This window comes from Oenanthe melanoleuca, chromosome Z, assembly GCF_029582105.1.
Source record: "Oenanthe melanoleuca isolate GR-GAL-2019-014 chromosome Z, OMel1.0, whole genome shotgun sequence".
NCBI lineage: Eukaryota > Metazoa > Chordata > Aves > Passeriformes > Muscicapidae > Oenanthe > Oenanthe melanoleuca.
Genome location: NC_079362.1, coordinates 40,523,405 through 40,542,862, shown reverse-complemented (window position 1 = coordinate 40,542,862; position 19,458 = coordinate 40,523,405). Strand labels below are relative to the sequence as shown.

Below are 19,458 nucleotides of genomic sequence, written 5' to 3'. Positions count from 1 at the left end.
AAAGTGAACTCTTTCAAGTACTATTTCATTTCTGTATCTGTATGAACTAGAGTGTATGATTTTGATAGACAATACGGTTTTATGATCAGGAACAGTGCCTAGGACCTCTAGAAAGCCAGATCTCATAAATACTTTCCATGCCAATTATGAAAAAAAAAAAAAAAAGCCATAAAAAAATTTTCAAATATCAACGATCATAGTCAAACATTACTCTACACCTGAATTTTTTGTTTTGTGAGTCAGTCCTCCTGATTGCAAACAGGAATTGGCATTTAATACTTCACTGTGTATTGTTGTAGCATAATTTCCCTGAAAGCCTGTTATTCCCCATCAGGTAGAAACCAACAAGTATTAATGCATGATATCCAGGATCTGGCCCAAAGTTCAGTTTAACAATTAAAGCAATATCTAGCATCAAATATTATTTTGAACATATCAGGACAAGGACCTATGGCAATGTGTCACTATCCATTTCTGTTACAAAGTTTTAAAATTGCTCATTTTTACTTCACTGTTTATCATCTCCTAATCAACCCCACAACATTTCTTGGATATTAAGTATCTTAAGTATTTATTTGACACTACACAACCTTCAGTTTATTTCAGATCACATTTTTGTGGATGTTTTACTTCTAAATTTAAAAAAATCTACCTGTTAGAGAAGAAGTGGCCTTCTTTCTCTTTCCTGTTTTGGTCTCTTTTTCACCACTTGCCAATGGGGAAGAGCATGTATTAAGGGCAACACCAAAAATTACAGATGTGTATTTACACAGCTAATATTTAAGGAGAAAGCAGCACAAAAGCAGCAATCAAAACAAAAATTCTTATTTTTCCACTCCATTTTTTGGTAGCTCTATTAAGCTTTTTCTCCATTTTAAATGCTACTAAATCACAACTTTTTGTGTCATCACAACTGTAAGACCATAAATGACCCCTAAAAAGGCAACAAGTTTATTTCATGTACCAGTAATTAATTAGTTTGACCTAAATTACCTAGAATAGTTATGTTGCATAGTGAAAAGCCAAACAATTCATTTGGTTGCTTATTAGATATTGTGCTTTACAAAAAACAAAGGATTACAAAATGCATTTTTTTACTACCTCTATTTGCTAGTACAAAGAATAGTCTTCAAAAAGTGAGAAATAGGTTGCAACAATGTGGTTTGGGGAGTTGGCATATTCAAATGGGGAAAAAAAATCTCAGCTTGGTATTACTATTAAAGAGACATTTTAAAAAGTATTATCAGGCTCTCCTCCCCTATATCCTTGCTACTATGATGCTTTTGTGTATGTCAACTGAAGCAAGCTGTGGCGTTTGGGGAAAAAAAAGCAGCAGACAGGGACAAATTCGATCTTATCCGATTACAGACTAATCAAATGGCTACAGTGCAAAGCCTTAAAAGAGCATCACAAAGCACAAGAGTCAAGGACAATATCAAATGAAAAAATCCTCATTCGTCTCTTATCAGAGGATTAACAACTAAGCCTTGATAATATGCTTTTCGTGGGTAACTTAGTAATGAAATTTTTCTTACTAAATAAAAATATAACTGTAACAAATCCTATCAGCAGTCAACTTTTTTATCAATCACTAATCTAGCATTAGATATGCCTTTGATGTGCTTTGTTAAAAAGCCCTTAAGCTTTCAAAATGCAACAAACAGCCCTACAAAAGAATTTATAGTGTATTCACTTACGCAAGTGTTTTACAATGGAAACCCCAGGAATATTTTGGCAACACATATTTACTCTTTTAGAACTCAGTACTCTCAGAAAATTCAGGTCTCTCACTGCATTCACTGCTCTTGACCTTATTTTTCAGTATTAATTCAGCATTAAGAGAAAGATATATTCTCTTTCTATATGTTGCAGGCACTACAGCAGCCATCCACTGCATGGCAAAGGTATTGAACAGGACCAAAAACCACACAAATGATAAAAAACTGGATTATTTGTTAAATTAGAATTCCACAGCCATTAACTATGAATTAATGATTCAACCTAGGAATCAATCAATCCAAAAGTTCCTAATAAAATTTTAATGAAACAAACACTTCAGTAGAACACTGAGAAGTATGCAAAACATTCTGTTTTAACTTGAGGCTCATGAGAAGTATGCACTAGGGGATGTAAAAGCTCTTTTTATTCCCCACAGGGTCCCCAACCCTGAAGCACTTCAAAGGCAAGGAAGCTCAACAGGGAGCAACTTCCAGGGTGTGTCACAGTGATGGTCTACTTGCTGCACTCACTGCCAACACCAATTCATTCCAGAAGTTTCTCCCTTTTATACCTTTGCTTTGAAGTATATATCTGTTACATACAGAAGTCATGAATATTAATGCAAGTTAAGGATGAAATAGCACAGGACTGAGCATTAACTCCTTTTGACAAAGAAGACCATGTAGCAAAAACAGCAAAGGAAGAACATTTTCAATGCTATTTTCATCCTCTTGGTTCCTGAGCGCATTAATGAGGTAATTTGATTTCTCATCTCTGATTCCCTCACTGACTGTGGGATATTACTACTATTAGCAAAGTAGTAATAATAAAAATTACAGTCCACCCTTTCAGCTCATCTCTATGTCAAGAAAAGGAACTTGTTGCAGAATACAATAGCAATACTCTAGCAGAGTATGTACTATCTACGTTTAATTTCTGGACATTTGCGGTCTGTAAGGTGTACTAATGTATTTTAATAAAGGAATAAATAAATAAATACGTACACAATGCTCTGGCCTCTAGAGACATTATATATTCACCTGCAAGCCAGGGACACCAGCCATAATGCTTTAAACAACACAGGCTCAGTCTCCATTAACCACTCTTTGCCCTGCCATGCAATCATGTACATGTTTCACTGTGATCTCAGGAGAGACAAAAGCAACAACTTCCAGAAGGAAGTAAATATTCTTGCTGTTGTATCCAGAGCTTTTAGAGGACATTTCCCAGCAGAACTGAGTTACTTGGGTTTCCTTTTAATCTAAAATACAGCTAGAACTCTGCTAAAGAAACTGTGCATTTAGCTGCACTGTACACTGAACACAAAACTGCTTACTATATGAAAACATTTCTGCTGTTGTATCTTTAAATCTTTTTACATGTAGCTGAGACTCCAATTTTTATAAAATTACAGTGCTAATGGTCTTCATCAGCTCTTACTTTAAACTGAGAATATTTTGGCAGATAGTGGAGATGTTTTTAAATAATGTATTTTTGTTATTTTTAGTCACAATAGCAGTGCTATGTGGCATTGAAATAAACCTGCCATGATTGCTAATGTTTTAGTTGTAGTGGAAAAACTAGCACAGTGGTGATGATAATTTCAAAGAAAAGCACTAAATGAAGGCACTGGTAAATGAAATTGCCTTGTAGGCTGTGGTTCAGTTTATCAGAAAAATAAGACTCATCATATTGCCCAAGCAGCAGTAAAGCTCCCCAGGAACTGTCCAGCCTGGCAGGGCAGAGGAAAGCTTTTAAATGGGTCTGTATATGAAAAGAAACTTTATCATCTAGAAATTAAATTAATTATTGAAAATTGCTGAAATATACCAAACTTAGAAAGCTGCAGAACACTTAAATATCAAGTTTACTGCAAAGTTGTTTTTCCTCTCAGACAGTCAGAATCTGAGTAAAACCCAAATAACCACGTTAAAACCATAATCAAACCCTTCTACTGAGTCCATTAAATGCTTATGGGTTTAATTTTAGAGCATGCATGCTGTGTTGATGTGTGCCACTCACATAACTCCTTCTACCAGAACATTTCAAATTACTCATGTGCCTTCAGAGATCAGACTGAGAAGCTATCTCTGAAGTCTGTGTTCAGACATTAGTATTTTACCTTTACTTGTCAAATTGACACAGTGACACAGACAGCTTTAAGTTCAAAGACAGAATACATTTACAGAAGAGATACAGTTTTAATTTACCTAATATTAATTTAAAATATTTAATAATTCCATGATGCAGAGAAATCTACTAAGCTTTCTGGTTTTATTATCACAGTAGATTAATATTTCTGGTCCAGACACACCCAGCCCATAAAGCCTTCCCCAAACAGAGAAGAGATTAGGAGGGAGGAATGGAGCAGAGGAAACAGTTCCTTCCAGCCAATGAAGAAATCAGTACATTTTAAAATTTCACACAGACATCTGAAGATATCAGTGTGTTAAGTATGCAGAACCTGAATCCAAACCTCACCATGAGACAGATAACAATTAGCATGATAAAAACAATGACATTTGCAGATCATGATTATGACCACTCTTCCCAGGGAATAAAGAAGTTAAAAAAATGCAGTGCATGTTCAAGTGCACATACACACAAGAAAAATCTCTCCTAAGGCTAAAAAATTATCAATGTTGCCGTAAATGTTACAACCTTTTCAACTTAAGCAGATTATCCTTTTTACTGAATACTTCTTGGAATTATATAAATAGAAAAGTCCCATGTATTGATATATCTTTTCAGTTTTTGAAAAGAGAATGGGAAAGACAACTCTTTTGTCTGCAAAGTTCCCTTCTCTAGATTACTGCTACAACTGCCTCTTCCGTTAAATTCCTGCTCAGGGAAAGCTGTGCCTCACCCCAAAGCTTCTGGAAATATTCTTTGTACCGTGCAAACATTAATTAAAAAAAAAAAAAAAAAAAAAAAAAAAAAAAAAAAAAAAAAAAAAAACAAAAAAAAAAACAAACCCACAAGAAAACAAACTCACTCATGTTATTCTCTAGTTAGTGAAACCAGAATTACAAGAACAGCTCCTTGATTTGAATTGGTTTTAAGCACACTCCTTTGAGCTTTGAGGAAATAAGCATACATGGAATTCTTCAGGGAAAGGACTAGGTGACTACAGTCCAACAATCTTTTTCATTCATCCAGATTACAACTGATACCAATTCTGGAGTGAGAACACTGGGAAAATGTAGCAACAAATTTGTAGAAACAAATTGTTTACTATTACACCACATACAATGATGTTTTGATACTTAGAGAATTAGTTCCTTTTTAAGCAGTGACAATTGCCAATACATGGATTGATAGACAAATCTAAATGATTGCACTGGGAAACTCTGAGACAGCAGGCTCTTATCTCTGCAGCAGCCCGAGCCCTGCTCTTTTCCAGATATCCCACTCAGCTCCACATAAACCTCAGCAGATCCTTGATCCTGGAAAAGTGGCTTCTGTCTCCTCCAATGTGACTTGCAAGTTTTGGAGCACACTGTCCTTTCAATTGAACTCCCTTTGTGTATATGAAGCTGCTAGATACCAATGTAGAGTAGTACAGGAAGCTGAATACAGAGTGTATATGATCAGGCTACCAGCACTACACATAAAACCATATAATATGTACTTTTAATTGTGGGAAGCACTTAAATAAAATAAATCCACCTTATTCTGGACTTGCTAAATCATAATTTAGTTTTAGTGCTTTTTAATGTATCCAACATATGCTAAATTTCAATGTACTCATCATGCAAGGAGTTGTTTAATCTTAATGAAATTATATTAACACTCACAAAAAAAGCATTTTCTATCAATCCCTGCCAAGTCCTCTAGGACAGGCTCCCAGATTGGACTCAGACAGTAACATTCATAGCTGTGCTTGTCAGTGGCTCCACTGAGAGCTGACAAGAGCTGGAGAGCCACAGCAGTGGAGACTGGGATATTCTGTGCTCCTGCTGGCAGCAGTGTAAAAGCCACACGAGCACTGATGGGATGGCTAAGGGAGCACAGTAGAGTAAAAACAGTGCAGGAAAGCACCTAAATCCTCACTGAGTAGTTACAATGCAGGTGATACAGCAAAGGATAAAACTGTCACATGACTTTCTAAACAAATTTAAACAAAACTTCTCAATTAGCATGGATCAAGGACAAGCATTAATTTGTTACTCTGGTGTTCAAGAAAATACTCCCATTAGCTTAACACTTTAAATGGTTTTTCAGATAGTTATCAGAAAATGGCAGTTATTTCACATCCTCAGAGGAAAATTTTCTTCTCCCAAAAGACAGTCTTTCACATATGACTCCTGCAAAGTATTTTATAAACAAAGTAGAGACAATAACCAGTTCAGTAACACTCAGTATCTTAAACCTGCATCCACATTGGCCATCTAAGGAAATAAAAAATAACTTGTATTTACCTATATGAGGTCAGCATTGAAAACAGGCATTGGAGCAGGTCATGTAACTTTGAAAAAGTAAATATTTGTGGGGGGGCTTTCAGATAAATTCAAGGCTTAACTCTTCCATAAATACATGGTGCAATATTTCACATCAGAACTAAAAACGGAATATTAGTTTTCAGACAGGATAGAAAAATGGCTTCAGTTTCAACCAGTGAGTTCTTTAAAAAAACAAAAGGAAAAAATAAATGCCACCTCACCCCTCTACAACAAAAAAAAAAAACAAAAAAACACCCAAAAGGACAAAAAATAAAAAAAAATAAAAATAAAAAAAAAAAAAACAAAACAAAACAAAACAAAACAAAAAAAAAAAATTAAAAAAATTAAAGAAAACACCTCCCCCCACCCCTCCCCAAAAAACCACCCAAAGAAATGAACAGGCTTCAAGGATGTTGACACAGGATTTAGAGAAGAACTGGCCTCTTCCAAGCCCCAGGGCTTTGGTGATATGGGAGTCTACTGCTGGAGAGAGATGTCATCATCTCTGTTTGTTTACACAAGTGAAGAAAACAAAGACTCTGGCTCACAGAGCCGAAACAGAGAGGTAACAACTCTGAAGGCAGATGAATGGCAGCTGGATTGAAAAGGCTCTCAGTCTCATCTGCTCTGCTCACATGTAAGCTGTCAGCTAACATGTCACTCCAGCATCTTGTAAGAAAAGACCTGAGGAACCCCCTGCACCTTTTAAAAACACTCACTGAGCACCACAATATTAATTGTTGTCAGAAAATTTGACTTGCTAGGGAATGCATTGAAGCACATGTGCTAATCAATGTCATAGAGAATACTGGTTTTTTCTATAATTTTTTTTGCTGCTAGATATGCTGAAATCCAAACAGTAAAGTATAGAATAGAAAGCAAATTAAGGAATATATAAGTGGAATATATGAAAAGAATTCTGCTATAATTCATAATTAGGTCTCAAATAACTGGTTTTTGGGTTTGGGTTTTTTTTGTTTGGTTTGGGGTTTTTTTGTTGTTGTTGTTGTTTTTTTTTTTCCTGTGGTCTGTTTCTGGTTTTTTTTTTTGTTCTGGTTTGTTTATTTTTTGGTTTTTTTTTTTTTTTTCTTGTAGGAACCAGCAGATCCACAAGCAAAAAAGTCAGCCTGATACCATCTGATTTCCAAAAGGTAATTGTGAATGATGTCCCTTGACAAGACTACTGAAGAAATACAGGGACAGCCTCGTGCTGAGCAACCACTGATGGGAGGAATTCAGGACCTGGAAAATTCCAGAGAGATCTCTGTGAAAATTTGTAATATTTATTATCACAGGATCAGACAGACTACACCAACAGGAAAGAGGATTTAAAAGATGAGCTAAAAATATGTCTGGTTACTCATAACAAGAGAACTAGATTGTTACACCCACAAAGGATGTGCAGAATTACACATACATGAAAAAGCAAACCAACACAGAAAAATACATCTCTCCCACTGCTATAAAACTTAAAAACCACCAGCACTGGCCTACCAGTTTTCCTTCTCCTAACATTAAGCAGAGCATGAGCCTGTTATTGAAAGACTGAATTTATCAGATTTTTCAATTGCACCATGGCTTAACTGATGAAATATCTTGGTTTGTAATTAAGACTGAATTATCCTTTGGAAATCTGTAGACACTGTATGGAAAAATACTGACAGTAAAAGAAATTGATCTTGTTTTAAAATGTTATTTCTATAGGTCTGTGTACAGTGCAGGTTGGATTACGTTAAAAATGTTAGATATAAGCCATTAAAAACATTGTTTCACTGAAAGAAATACAAAGAAACTATATAGATTGCAGGAAGGAAAAAAAAGAAGACGCATTAATACTAGCAAGCTTATGGTCATGAATGTTGCACTTCATTTGAAAAACACATTTTAGAGGCCTCTGGAAATAAAAAGTGTTTTAAGGTTTAAGTCTCCTGAAAAGGAATTTTTCTTCTTTCTTTGCATATATTGAAATATGAAAACAAAACACAGGGTAAGCATGTGCAAATGGCCTTATAATCAATAAAAACTGTCATTCTACATTGTGTAATTAACCATTTGCTTTCATTTGATTTTCTGCACATCCTATGCCTTTCCCCGTGTTCTGAGGACTACCCTCAACTAATCAAGATGCCGAGGGGCTCATAAAATCTCCCTCCACACTCTGCATGTCATTCACTGACAGCCCTGAAGAGGGTATAGTTGCACAGCTAACTCACTGCTCCTCTCCTGAAACTCGTTTAACTTAAAAACCAAAAGACTGACTAATCTGTTTCCTCCTTTGCCTTTTTACAGTATTAAAAGTTCAGAACACAAGAAAGAGCATGCAGAGAGTTCTAAACCTCATCCCCTTAGTCTTCCAAGGAAGTTACTTAAATACATTTCTGTGCAATTCACCACTATGTTAACCACCTACAGGTAAAATAACCTAATTATAGTTTCAATCAGGTCAATATCTGTCAAGAATTTCAGAATCGCAGCTCAGACAGAAATTCTGAACAAAAAACGTGTGCTCCCTAAATGAAAGGTTTTATTCCACTAATCAGCTAGAGCAGCTCTGATCTGAGAGCTGTTCCCACTAAGCAGACCTACATTCCAAACAAATGAAGTCTAAATTACCAGCAGTCATGCAGGAATCAGCTATGATTAATGAAGTTTAACAGGAAAAGAAAACCCCCTAAGCTGAAACCGCATTTTCAAACACAGCCTATCAGACAGGATATTGGTAGAGCTTCTATTATAATTCATGGAACAAACCCTCCTAAGTTAACATGCACTACTTGGAAGCAGATAAAAGTATTTCTTAGCTGTCTCTTTACCAAACAGCATTATAAATTACCTGAATTCATTCTTATGCATTTCAGCTATTTTCTTCTCAAGCTTTTGTGACTGCTTGGGAAAAATCTTGAAGTCATTGATGTAATTCTCTGGGTGTTCATCAGGATCATAATCACCAAGCTCAGCTGAACAGATCCAAAATACAAAAACAAAAAAATTGAATTGCAACAATAATTAACAGGGAAAGAATTCAGTAAATGCAGTGTAATTCAAGGTACTTCCATACTCAGTATGAATCTAGCATCTCACAAGAAATGCTTCTTGGAGGAATTTATAATTAACTGAAACAACAAAATCCTTGTAACTGTCACTTTAACCAATGAGTCTCAAGAGAAGTTCAATGCCTTAGTAACTACTGCATTAATAAGCAATGCTGAATTATTTTCTGTAAAACAGAAGCATTGGCAATGCTCCCCTTTGAGTACCTATTATTCTGGTACCAGACAGAACTAAAATAATGCACTCCTGATTCTCCCCTTTTTCACATGATTTATCTGCACTGGCACTGACTGGTCCTAATTCTATTATAGAAGAGAAACACAGGCCACAACGTTAATCAAGGTACTGGGCAGAACTTGATTGCTCTTCTAAAAGATGTGTCACTTAGGAACCCAAACCTGACACTTTGTGTACTAATTTTCTGAATGAGCCTTGTTTAATAAAGTCTGGGCTCAGTTTTGACTGCTTTGTAATGCATTAAGAGCTTCATTCACCTTAAGGCAGAATAAAATGAACTTTATCATATAAAGTGAAGTATTTAAAGAAGCCTGATGCTCATACTTACCTTGGACAATACAGGCACCCAAGTAGGCAGCATCAGAAAAGGAACACAGCAAACGACCATGAAAAATGTCCCTTTTTATTTGTAGATATAAGAGGTATCTGAAATATAATTTTAAAAATTAAGAAGCAACATGCTATCTTTTTGTAACATTTCTAACGTATCAGTGTAAAACCAATTGCTGCAGCTATTTTGGATCTTTCTCTTGTTGTCTTACATAGCAGGGAAAAGAGGCAAAAAACAACCACAAAGAAAAAATATAGGTAAATAGATTTTTTTTCAATAACAGTGAAATGATAAGAGTAAAAACAACAAAAATCCACTAAGAAATACCATAGAACACGCTTTATTTAAAATACATAGCTATTACAATGCTCATTAATAATGTGAAATAAATTATGGTAATGTAAGCTTGTTTGAGCACCCCTGTTCTCATTACATACAGGTTTACACAAGGAGATTTTTCCCTTGCTGTAGGCAAAATAGTACACTGACCACAATGATGATATTTTCCTCTTCTGTTTTTTTGGGGCTTTTTTTTTTGTCTGTAAAGAATCCCAGATGAAGTTTGAAGGCAGAAATAACCTCATGAGACCTTAAGAGCCACAGGCATGGGGTACCTGCCTGAGGGGGAGTCACCTCTCCCATTCATCTCCTTCTCCAAAAAAATGGGGAGAAGAAAACAAAAGGTTCCTTCTACCTGTCCTCTGCCTTCTACCACAGAGGAACTTAAAGGTTTATTTCTAGCAGCATGTGGAATGGCACAGCTTCAAGGTCACCACCTTCTCCTCTGCTTTCTCCCCTGCAGAACAGCCTCCCATAGATGGATCAACCCACAGCACAGCAAGTCACTCACAGCTTCTTTCCTCACACCTAGTGGGTTACAGCCACTCTAACTAGGCACTTCACCCCTCTGGGAAAATAAACTATTTAAACCTTGCCTCAGCTAGACAAAATCTACCATCTAGAGGGTTCTATCAAGACTCAGTGTCTTCTGTAGACCATCAGGACATTCCTTGACATTGCCAGTCCTCTCCAACCTTGAGCAGCATACAGCATAGCCAATAAAAATGTGATTTATGAAAAACAGCAATGTCAGATATATTTTGTCCAAGTTAGCTGCTTCTGTTACCTGCTGATATCATGAGCTTCTGCATCAAGAGCAAGCCTGGAAATACTATCTGAAGGGCAAGAGAAACTTTTTTGCTTTCTTTGTATTTTTACTGAATACAATAAATGGGATACACTTATCAATGAGAAAAGCAATTTTCTCTTATTACAAACATATCCCTTCACTGCATTACAAGATTTACAGGATCTTTGCACTTAAAGGCTTTTTTTTTTTTTCTGTATCACCTTTTTTCCCCCACCCCATAACTAATGTCCAGTAACAGCTCCGAAATTTACTTCCATATGTTGGTACTGGTATTCTACAGCAGTGCCAAAAAAAAAGCCCAATCAAGGTTTCAGAGCATGGTTTGTTAACCAAGCTGTGAGGTCAACAGATCAATGTGTGTCATTTCTAACCAAATAGTTTGTTGCTGACCACAATCAAAGATCCTCAGTATCAATTCCCAACAAAATCAAGCAGTGTGGGGAGTCTGTCAACACAGCTGGAGGAATGTGATGCCATTCAGAGGGACCTTGACAGGCTTAAGAGGTGCATCTTTGGAAACCTCATGAAGTTCAACAAGGCCAGCTGTAAGGTCCTGCACATGAATCAGGGCAATCCAAAGAACAAATACAGGCCAGATGGAGAATGAATTGAGAGCACCCCTGAAGAGAATGGGGGCATTGGTGGATGAAAAGCTCAACATGACCCAAGAGTGTACAATCACAGCCAAGAAAGCCAACCCTATGTTGGGCTGCATCAGAAGAGGTGTGAGCAGCACATCAAGGATGGGATTCTGACCCCCTACTCTGCTCTGGTGACACCCCATCTGGAGCACTGCATCCAGCTCTGGGGTCTGCAACACAAGAGAGAGGTGGACTTGCTGGAACAAATCCAGAGAAGAGCCACCAAACTGACAAGAGGGTGGGAGCACCTGTCCTATGAAGATGGGCTGAGATCTCCAAAGCAAGAAGGGCAGCCTGGAACAGGACTAAGATTTTAGAGTGCTTTCAAATGAAAAAGATAAATATATTTTCAATTGAGAGGAATTTTGCCAAAGGCTCAGACACTGCCTGTAATCCTAATGTAGCAATTTATGCCTCAGGTGAGCAAAAACTTATGAATGTATACCTTACTCCTAAATTCACTTAAGTGTATGTATGTACTTAAAACTGCATGCACTTACAGAAATAACTTGCAAAATCAGACCTGATTTTGCTTCTTCATGTGTCCTTCCACCATAGGTGTTTTTTCCAAGCCCTGGCATATCATTATAACCTGATTTATAGCAGTAAGTATTCAAGCTTAACGAGAAGCTAGTAAAATTATTCTTCAGTGCTTACACTTACAAATGTCTCTCATTGGAATAACCTCATTTCCAACTATTATCTGTTTGAAGTACAGATGACTAAGCTTCAGGTCAGCCAAGCCCTTCCTGCCATGCAGATTAAGGGTCAGCAATATCTATTCTTGTTTTTAAGCGGGCATCATGACCCCCTGAGATCATGTTGCTAGCTGCTTAACAGACAATTTATCTATTTTAAGATGTTCAGAGAACTAAGAAAGCTTTCCCACAGCCAAACTTTGTGATTTGGCCACATATTGGTTTTTTGTTTCGTTCAAGTAATTTAACTTAGTTTATTCCCATAGCAAATGTGTCTCCCAGTGTTGTTGCAGCCTTTCTAGCTGACAAATATGGTCACCTCCAGAGATCCAGCAATTCTTCAAAAATTGTTATCTCAGCATGGTGACTGACTTTGACTCACTCTTTTCCATGGTACTGTGTGCACTCAGGTACAGAGTGGCAGAGGGCAAATGGATGTGTTTACAATATTCCTGTGTTGGGTGCCCTTCTACCCAGAAGAATTTTTGAGTTCTTTATGCATATTATTCTGAATACCAACTCTGCATTTTGACTTCCACAGGAGATGTCATCAAGTAGACTGCAGGAGCACTGGCTTCCTGCCAAGACATATGAATCTCCACTAAACACTAACTACTACATACAAGTATGTAACATCACAAATAAGAGAACATATTTTCTATGCTTTACAGAGCCATGAAGAGAAAAAGGCTGAACATGAGCCAGTAGTGTACACAGGTGGCCAAGAAGGCCAAAGGCAGCCCAGCCTTTATCAAGAACAGTGTGTCCAGAGGGACTAGGGAAGTCATTCTCCCACTGTACTCAGCATAGGTGAGGCCAGCCTACAGTCTCGTGTCAAGTTTTGGGGTCCTCACTTCAAGAAGGGCAAAGAGGTGCTGCAGTGAGTCCAGAGAAGGACAAAGTGTCTGGAGCACAAGTGCTACAAGGAGCAGCTGGGGCTCTTTAGCCTGGAGAAGAGGAGGCTCAGGGGAGACCTTATTGCTTTCCACAGCTGCACGAAAGGAGGGTTCAGCCAGGTGGGGCTTGGTCTCTTCTCCCAGGCAACCAGAAACATGACAAGAGGACACACCTTAAACTGCACCAGGGGAGGCTGGGTTGGACATTAGGAAGAATTTCTTCACAGAAGGGGTAACTGGGCTTTGGAATAGGCTGCTCAAGGAACTGGTAGAGCCACCATCCCTGGAGCTGTTTAAGGAAAGACTGGATGTGGCACTCGGTGGTACAGTCTAGTTGACTGTAGGTTGTGTTGTCATAGGTTAGACTCGATGATCTCAGATGACTTTTCCAACCTAATTACTTCTGTGATGCCTGAGGAGGCTGTGGACTCATGGGAGGCCCATGGAGAGAGGAGCCCCCATTGGAGCAGCCTTGGAGGAGTGCATCCCATGGAAGAGTCCCAGGCTGCAGCAGTTTTGGGAGGACTGTGGCATGTTGCAGTCCACAGAGAGCTGCTGCTTGTGAGATGGACTCACATCAGAGAAATTCATGGAGAACTGTCTCCAGCAGTGCAGGAGAGGAAGGTCTCCTCTCCCTGAGCAGCAGAAGAAACAGCTTGTGATGAACTGACCATAACCCTCATTTTCCATCTCTCTGCACCATTGAAGGAGCAGGCAGCGATGGGAAGGATGGAGGGGTGGGGAGGAAGGCATTTTTAAGGTCTTATTTTACTTCTAATTATCCTGCTCCGATTTTGTTAATAATTTCAATAAATGTCTCAAATTGCATCCTCTTTTCCCATTGTGGTATTTGGTGAGTGATCTCTCCTGGTCCTTATCTCAATTCACGGATCCTTCATTACATTTTCTCTCCCCTGTGAGAGGTCTAGCTGTGGAGAAAAGTGAGAGAAAGGCTTTGGTGGATGCCAGGCATCCATCCAGAGTCAACACACTACAAGGAGCATCATTCTTTTACTAAGGCTGAGCATCTTTCTCCATTTAAAAGATTATATGAACCATTAAAAAATATATACCCTGCTTGTGTTGAAGTCTGCTGAGTCTCCAGCATACAAGCAGAGGGCAAATAATTTGAGAAAAATAAGTGAAATCCTTGCCACTTTCTCATCATAATTTTTTAAAAGGCATTGGGAAAATTGCCTAATTAAAAAGAAAAAGTATGTCTTTAGTCTTTCTCAAACATGTTTCAAATGTGCAGCTTCAGTGCCCTGCTGTGGAAACTATTTCCAAAAATAAGGACAGATTTTCTAAACCCATGTTGACACCCATTAAGCTGATGAGCTGAGAAGCACTGAAGTGCATTAAGATTTGGACTTCATTGACAGGTTGTGTCTTAGGAGGTCTGTCACTACATAAGCAAGAGAGATCAAGACAACAGGTCCCACGGCCTCTGAAGACAACTTGAGTTACTACACTAACATCAGTTCACTCTAGGGAAAACAGTGACCAAGCACCACATGAACCTCCCTTCCATAGTGAGAAGCAGAAATATTTTCCACAGAATTTCTTCTTTAGCAATAATACTTCAGAGTGCCTTGACACCCAAAGACTTGCACTGATTTTATTTCAAAAGCATAGCTGTGAAAATCATTGCTAATTAAAACAAGAGAAGCTGAAAGTAAGTGGCTGGAAAGGTACAATGAGACTGACAATATTCTTAGTTTTCCTTAGTGTAATACAATGCAGTGACAGGCAAGCATGCAGCATCATGTTGCCCAAGGCACTCCTGGCCTCCAAACATGCAGTGTTTTCAGACTGCTACAGGGGTTTTTTTCCTATAATATTACAGACATTGTGATAACTTCAGATGGGTCATTCTCCACCTTCATTTTCTGAAAATAGTTTCACATGCTAAACCACAGAATAACTCAAGGATTACAGTCAAGCCCAACCTATAAAAGGTAGGACAGTAATGAAGCATCAATAATCTGAGGGGACAACTCTTAAATTTTCTTCCTGTGAGTCATGTCTAAATACTGAATAGTAGACATACTATTGTTACCGTGATACTTTTTGTTACCAGATACTATTGTTATTGAACCATTGTACACTGGTTTCACAGAAATCAAACCTTTAGAAACCACAGACATACAGCTCCATGTACTGAATAGATGATTTTTTTTCATCAGTTATTTCTAAGGAAGAGTAGGAAAACCAATTATTTTTAAGAACTGTAAGTCTCTCTGATATCACTAAGATGTTTCATTAAAGATTTATTTCTATAAAGCTTTTACAAAGACTGCATTGACAATAATCCACATGAGGAATTAACCACAGGGTTAATTAATGTTCTGAACCAGAGTGGTATGGCAGTGTGACAGGATGTCTTACTGTAACTTAATTTCATTATTTAAATGGGGACCACAGACACCCATCAGATTTCCACCCAGCTGAAGAAGTGAGAGAGGAGCCCTGACATGCATAGGCACAGACAGTGACAGAAATGTAAAGCACTATTACCCTCACTCAGCTGGCTGTACAAACACCTGCAAAGCACAGATGGCTTTTAAGTCAAAGGGTGGCAATATTATTAATTTATTTTCAAAACATCTTAAGAACACACAGCAAAAAATATGATTGTCAAGTGAAAGCAGCAGCACTGAAAACAAAAGGCAAAGCAAAAATTTACCAAGAAGCCAACAAGTCCTCAAGGTTTCGTGACAGTGCTCTGTCAAAAGCTAATAAACATTCTTCTGCTTGAATTTCACCAATCATTGCGATTCAAGGAAAAGAAAAATAACTCCAGCCAATCTAGACCATCAACTTGAATCTGACCTCTGCTTTGGTCATGAAGCCAATTCTCAGAGGTGGGTTACATGACTGCACTTTACTTTCTCACTTCAGGAGCATTTTCTGTATTTTGTTATCATGTAAAACATATGGGCAGAGATGAAGCAAAGCTTCCCAAGTAACAACATTGGTAAAGTATTAAGATGATCAGATACAAAAACATGTTGAATTAATGATGTCTCAAATTATATTTCACCTTTTTAAGCATCTTTTTAAGTTAATGGAATTATTTTTTATAAAAGACTGCAACCCATTTTTCACACAACAATTTGACCTCAAAAATTCATTTGAAATATCCTAGCAAAGACTAAAATATACTCACAGCACAGTACACACATCAGTGAGCCAATTCTTGGTGCTTTGCATTTCAATAACACTTATCCTAGGAGGATATCCAAGAAGTTTTTAAAAAGTCAGGTAATTTAGAATGAGAAAGGTCTATACAATCATACTCTGGGTCATAAAAGGTAAAATGTTCATCCGAGGGCAAACAGTATCAAATCATGAAAATCCATTGACTTCCTGGTGTACACCCCATTCACTCAGCTGAACAATTCCAGTGTTTCATCCAAGATAAACAGCGATACTATGAACAGCATGCTCCAGCTGTTCTGTACAAACTGCAAATGTGCCATTCAGCAGAACACAGGCTGCTTCTGAAACCTTCAGAGTGAGCCAGTGACCATGGGATCAGCCACACTCATGAAGTGTCTGGTGAGCACAAGCACATGCAGTGCCAGGGAGGAGCTGGTGGAGAGCGAAGGCAGCGAGTCTGAGGGGCTCAGCAGGCAGCCAGCAGCCAGCAGCTTGGCCTGCTCTCTAACAGGCTGCAGCGTGCATACAGCCCTGCACAGAGCTCAACAGAGCTGCGCTTCTCTGCTTTTCACCCTCATGTACAGCTCTTGGAAAAATGCCCAGAGCAATGGAATATTCACAATGGGTAGTAGGAAGGACAAAGCTCCCATTCATAAAGTACAACTGAACTGTTGTACAGCTCCGTTTTCACACCATAAATTTCAAAATTCTGACATAAGCAGTAAGAATTCTTACCCTCCAGAGCAGCTGTATTCGAAAAATGTGAACATATTGCACCTCTATATCAGTTTGCTATAGTCAGTACTTTGATAATATTATCTTATTTTTGATCCAAAAGACACACCCAAGAGAAAAGTGAGACTATACATAAACCTGTTGAAATAGTACTGAATTAAACTTCCAGATTATTTCAGAAAGGAGGGCAGGGCAGGGCAGGGCAGGGCAGGGAGCAGGGCAGGGAGCAGGGCAGGGAAGGGAAGGGAGGGAGCAGGGAAGGGAAGGGAGAAGGGAAGGGAAGGGAAGGGAAGGGAAGGGAAGGGAAGGGAAGGGAAGGGAAGGGAAGGGAAGGGAAGGGAAGGGAAGGGAAGGGAAGGGAAGGGAAGGGAAGGGAAGGGAAGGGAAGGGAAGGGAAGGGAAGGGAAGGGAAGGGAAGGGAAGGGAAGGGAAGGGAAGGGAAGGGAAGGGAAGGGAAGGGAAGGGAAGGGAAGGGAAGTTTCAGGGAAGGGAAGTTTCAGGGAAGTTTCAGGGAAGGGAAGTTTCAGGGAAGGGAAGGGAAGGGAAGTTTCAGGGAAGGGAAGGGAAGGGAAGGGAAGGGAAGGGAAGGGAAGGGAAGGGAAGGGAAGGGAAGGGAAGGGAAGGGAAGGGAAGGGAAGGGAAGGGAAGGGAAGGGAAGGGAAGGGAAGGGAAGGGAAGGGAAGGGAAGGGAAGGGAAGGGAAGGGAAGGGAAGGGAAGGGAAGGGAAGGGAAGGGAAGGGAAGGGAAGGGAAGGGAAGGGAAGGGAAGGGAAGGGAAGGGAAGGGAAGGGAAGGGAAGGGAAGGGAAGGGAAGGGAAGGGAAGGGAAGGGAAGGGAAGGGAAGGGAAGGGAAGGGAAGGGAAGGGAAGGGAAGGGAAGGGAAGGGAAGGGAAGGGAAGGGAAGGGAAGGGAAGGGAAGGGAAGGGAAGGGAAGGGAAGGGAAGGGAAGGGAAGGGAAGGGAAGGGAAGGGAAGGGAAGGGAAGGGAAGGGAAGGGAAGGGAAGGGAAGGGAAGGGAAGGGAAGGGAAGGGAAGGGAAGGGAAGGGAAGGGAAGGGAAGGGAAGGGAAGGGAAGGGAAGGAACCAGGATAAGTTTTGCCCAGTTGTTTGACCACTGCTTCATTTTTTTGAAAGTACTTGTAGAGTGCTCCATCAAACTGCTTTAGAAGAACTATAGATGTGACAGTAAAAAAAAGATGATCAATATAGCAAATGTCAGCCTGTGCTAATTTTACCAGAAACAGTGAGAACTGTACCCTAGACAACAATCTGCCTTTTCTTGAGCTTGTTAGCAATGCACATTAAATGTATAGACTAAAAGAAGAACCAAAACAAGACAAAACAAAACAAAAAAACAACCAAACAAACAACCAAACAAAAACAAAACAAAACAAAAAAAAATACCTGGTGAGCTCTTCTTTAATCTTCAAGGGTTCATGTGGGTAGAATTTCACTCTAAAGCACATGGTATATGGTGGATGAGCTGAAACATTATACAGAAAAAGCATGAGAACAGTAGCAAACAAACATTGCTTAAGCCACTCTGAAGAAGTGACCTCAAAGTGTGTTATTATTGGTTAGTTTAAGCAGAGATTCAAGCAAGAACATTATTATATATTATTCTGGGATGGTCTTTTTAGGCAAATGATAAGCAGTAAGCAATGATAATACTACAAAATTGAAGAAACCATTTAGTTAACGAAACTAAAGACAGTAGAAAAATGTTTATGTATTTAATAAGATTATAGTACCTAACTCTGAGCAATGGTACCAAAACCAGGTCTGACATACAATCTTTTCAATAGAAAAGAAAGAGGGGAAAAAGAAACAGGGAAGGGGAAAAGGGAAAGGAGAAAGAGGAAGGGATCACAACATCAGGAAATATTTAAATTTTGAAATCATTGGCTCTCAAAGCAAAGTGCAGATCTAAAATATTCTAGTTAGTTTAAAAATATTTTTGTTTTGTTATATTCTCAGTGTACACAGTCAATTTTAAATTTCCAAAACCATGAAGGGATAGTGCTTTTACAGAAGAAAAAGGGAAGGCAGAAGGAAAGGGAAAAAAAATCCAGAGAAAATGGAAGATACCACCAAATGAAATCAATAATTACTCTTTAAAACTGTAAATCATAACAGAACATTTTATGGTACCATCTTCTTAAGCTTACCAGTTTATAGGCTTGTATAAACTTCATATGGTAATTAGTTCAACAATCATGACACTCTTCAAGCTACTCTGACTGCAGTATTTACCTGTATGCTGCAATGTTCCAGAAACACATCTCTGGATATCACACAGTTCCATGTGATGTACAACAGCAATAGGAACTGAAAGGGCATTAAATCTTTTGTTATGGCTGGTATATTTTGGAAGGCTCAACCCTTCCTGAAGATAAAG

General features: G+C 38.7%; 1 protein-coding gene across 2 annotated transcripts in view; it reads right to left on the bottom strand.

Moving 5' to 3' along the window:
• The window catches only part of FRMD3 (FERM domain containing 3), a 120,896-nt gene that overhangs the window by 27,366 nt on the left and 74,072 nt on the right, over window positions 1–19,458 (bottom strand). For both annotated transcript variants that reach the window (XM_056514441.1, XM_056514440.1), the window contains exons 4-6: window positions 18,465–18,543; window positions 9,778–9,875; window positions 8,995–9,118 (exon numbers count right to left, since the gene is read on the bottom strand). In XM_056514441.1, coding sequence (XP_056370416.1) covers window positions 8,995–9,118; window positions 9,778–9,875; window positions 18,465–18,543 — 301 coding nt within the window. The remainder of the gene's footprint in view (window positions 1–8,994; window positions 9,119–9,777; window positions 9,876–18,464; window positions 18,544–19,458) is intronic.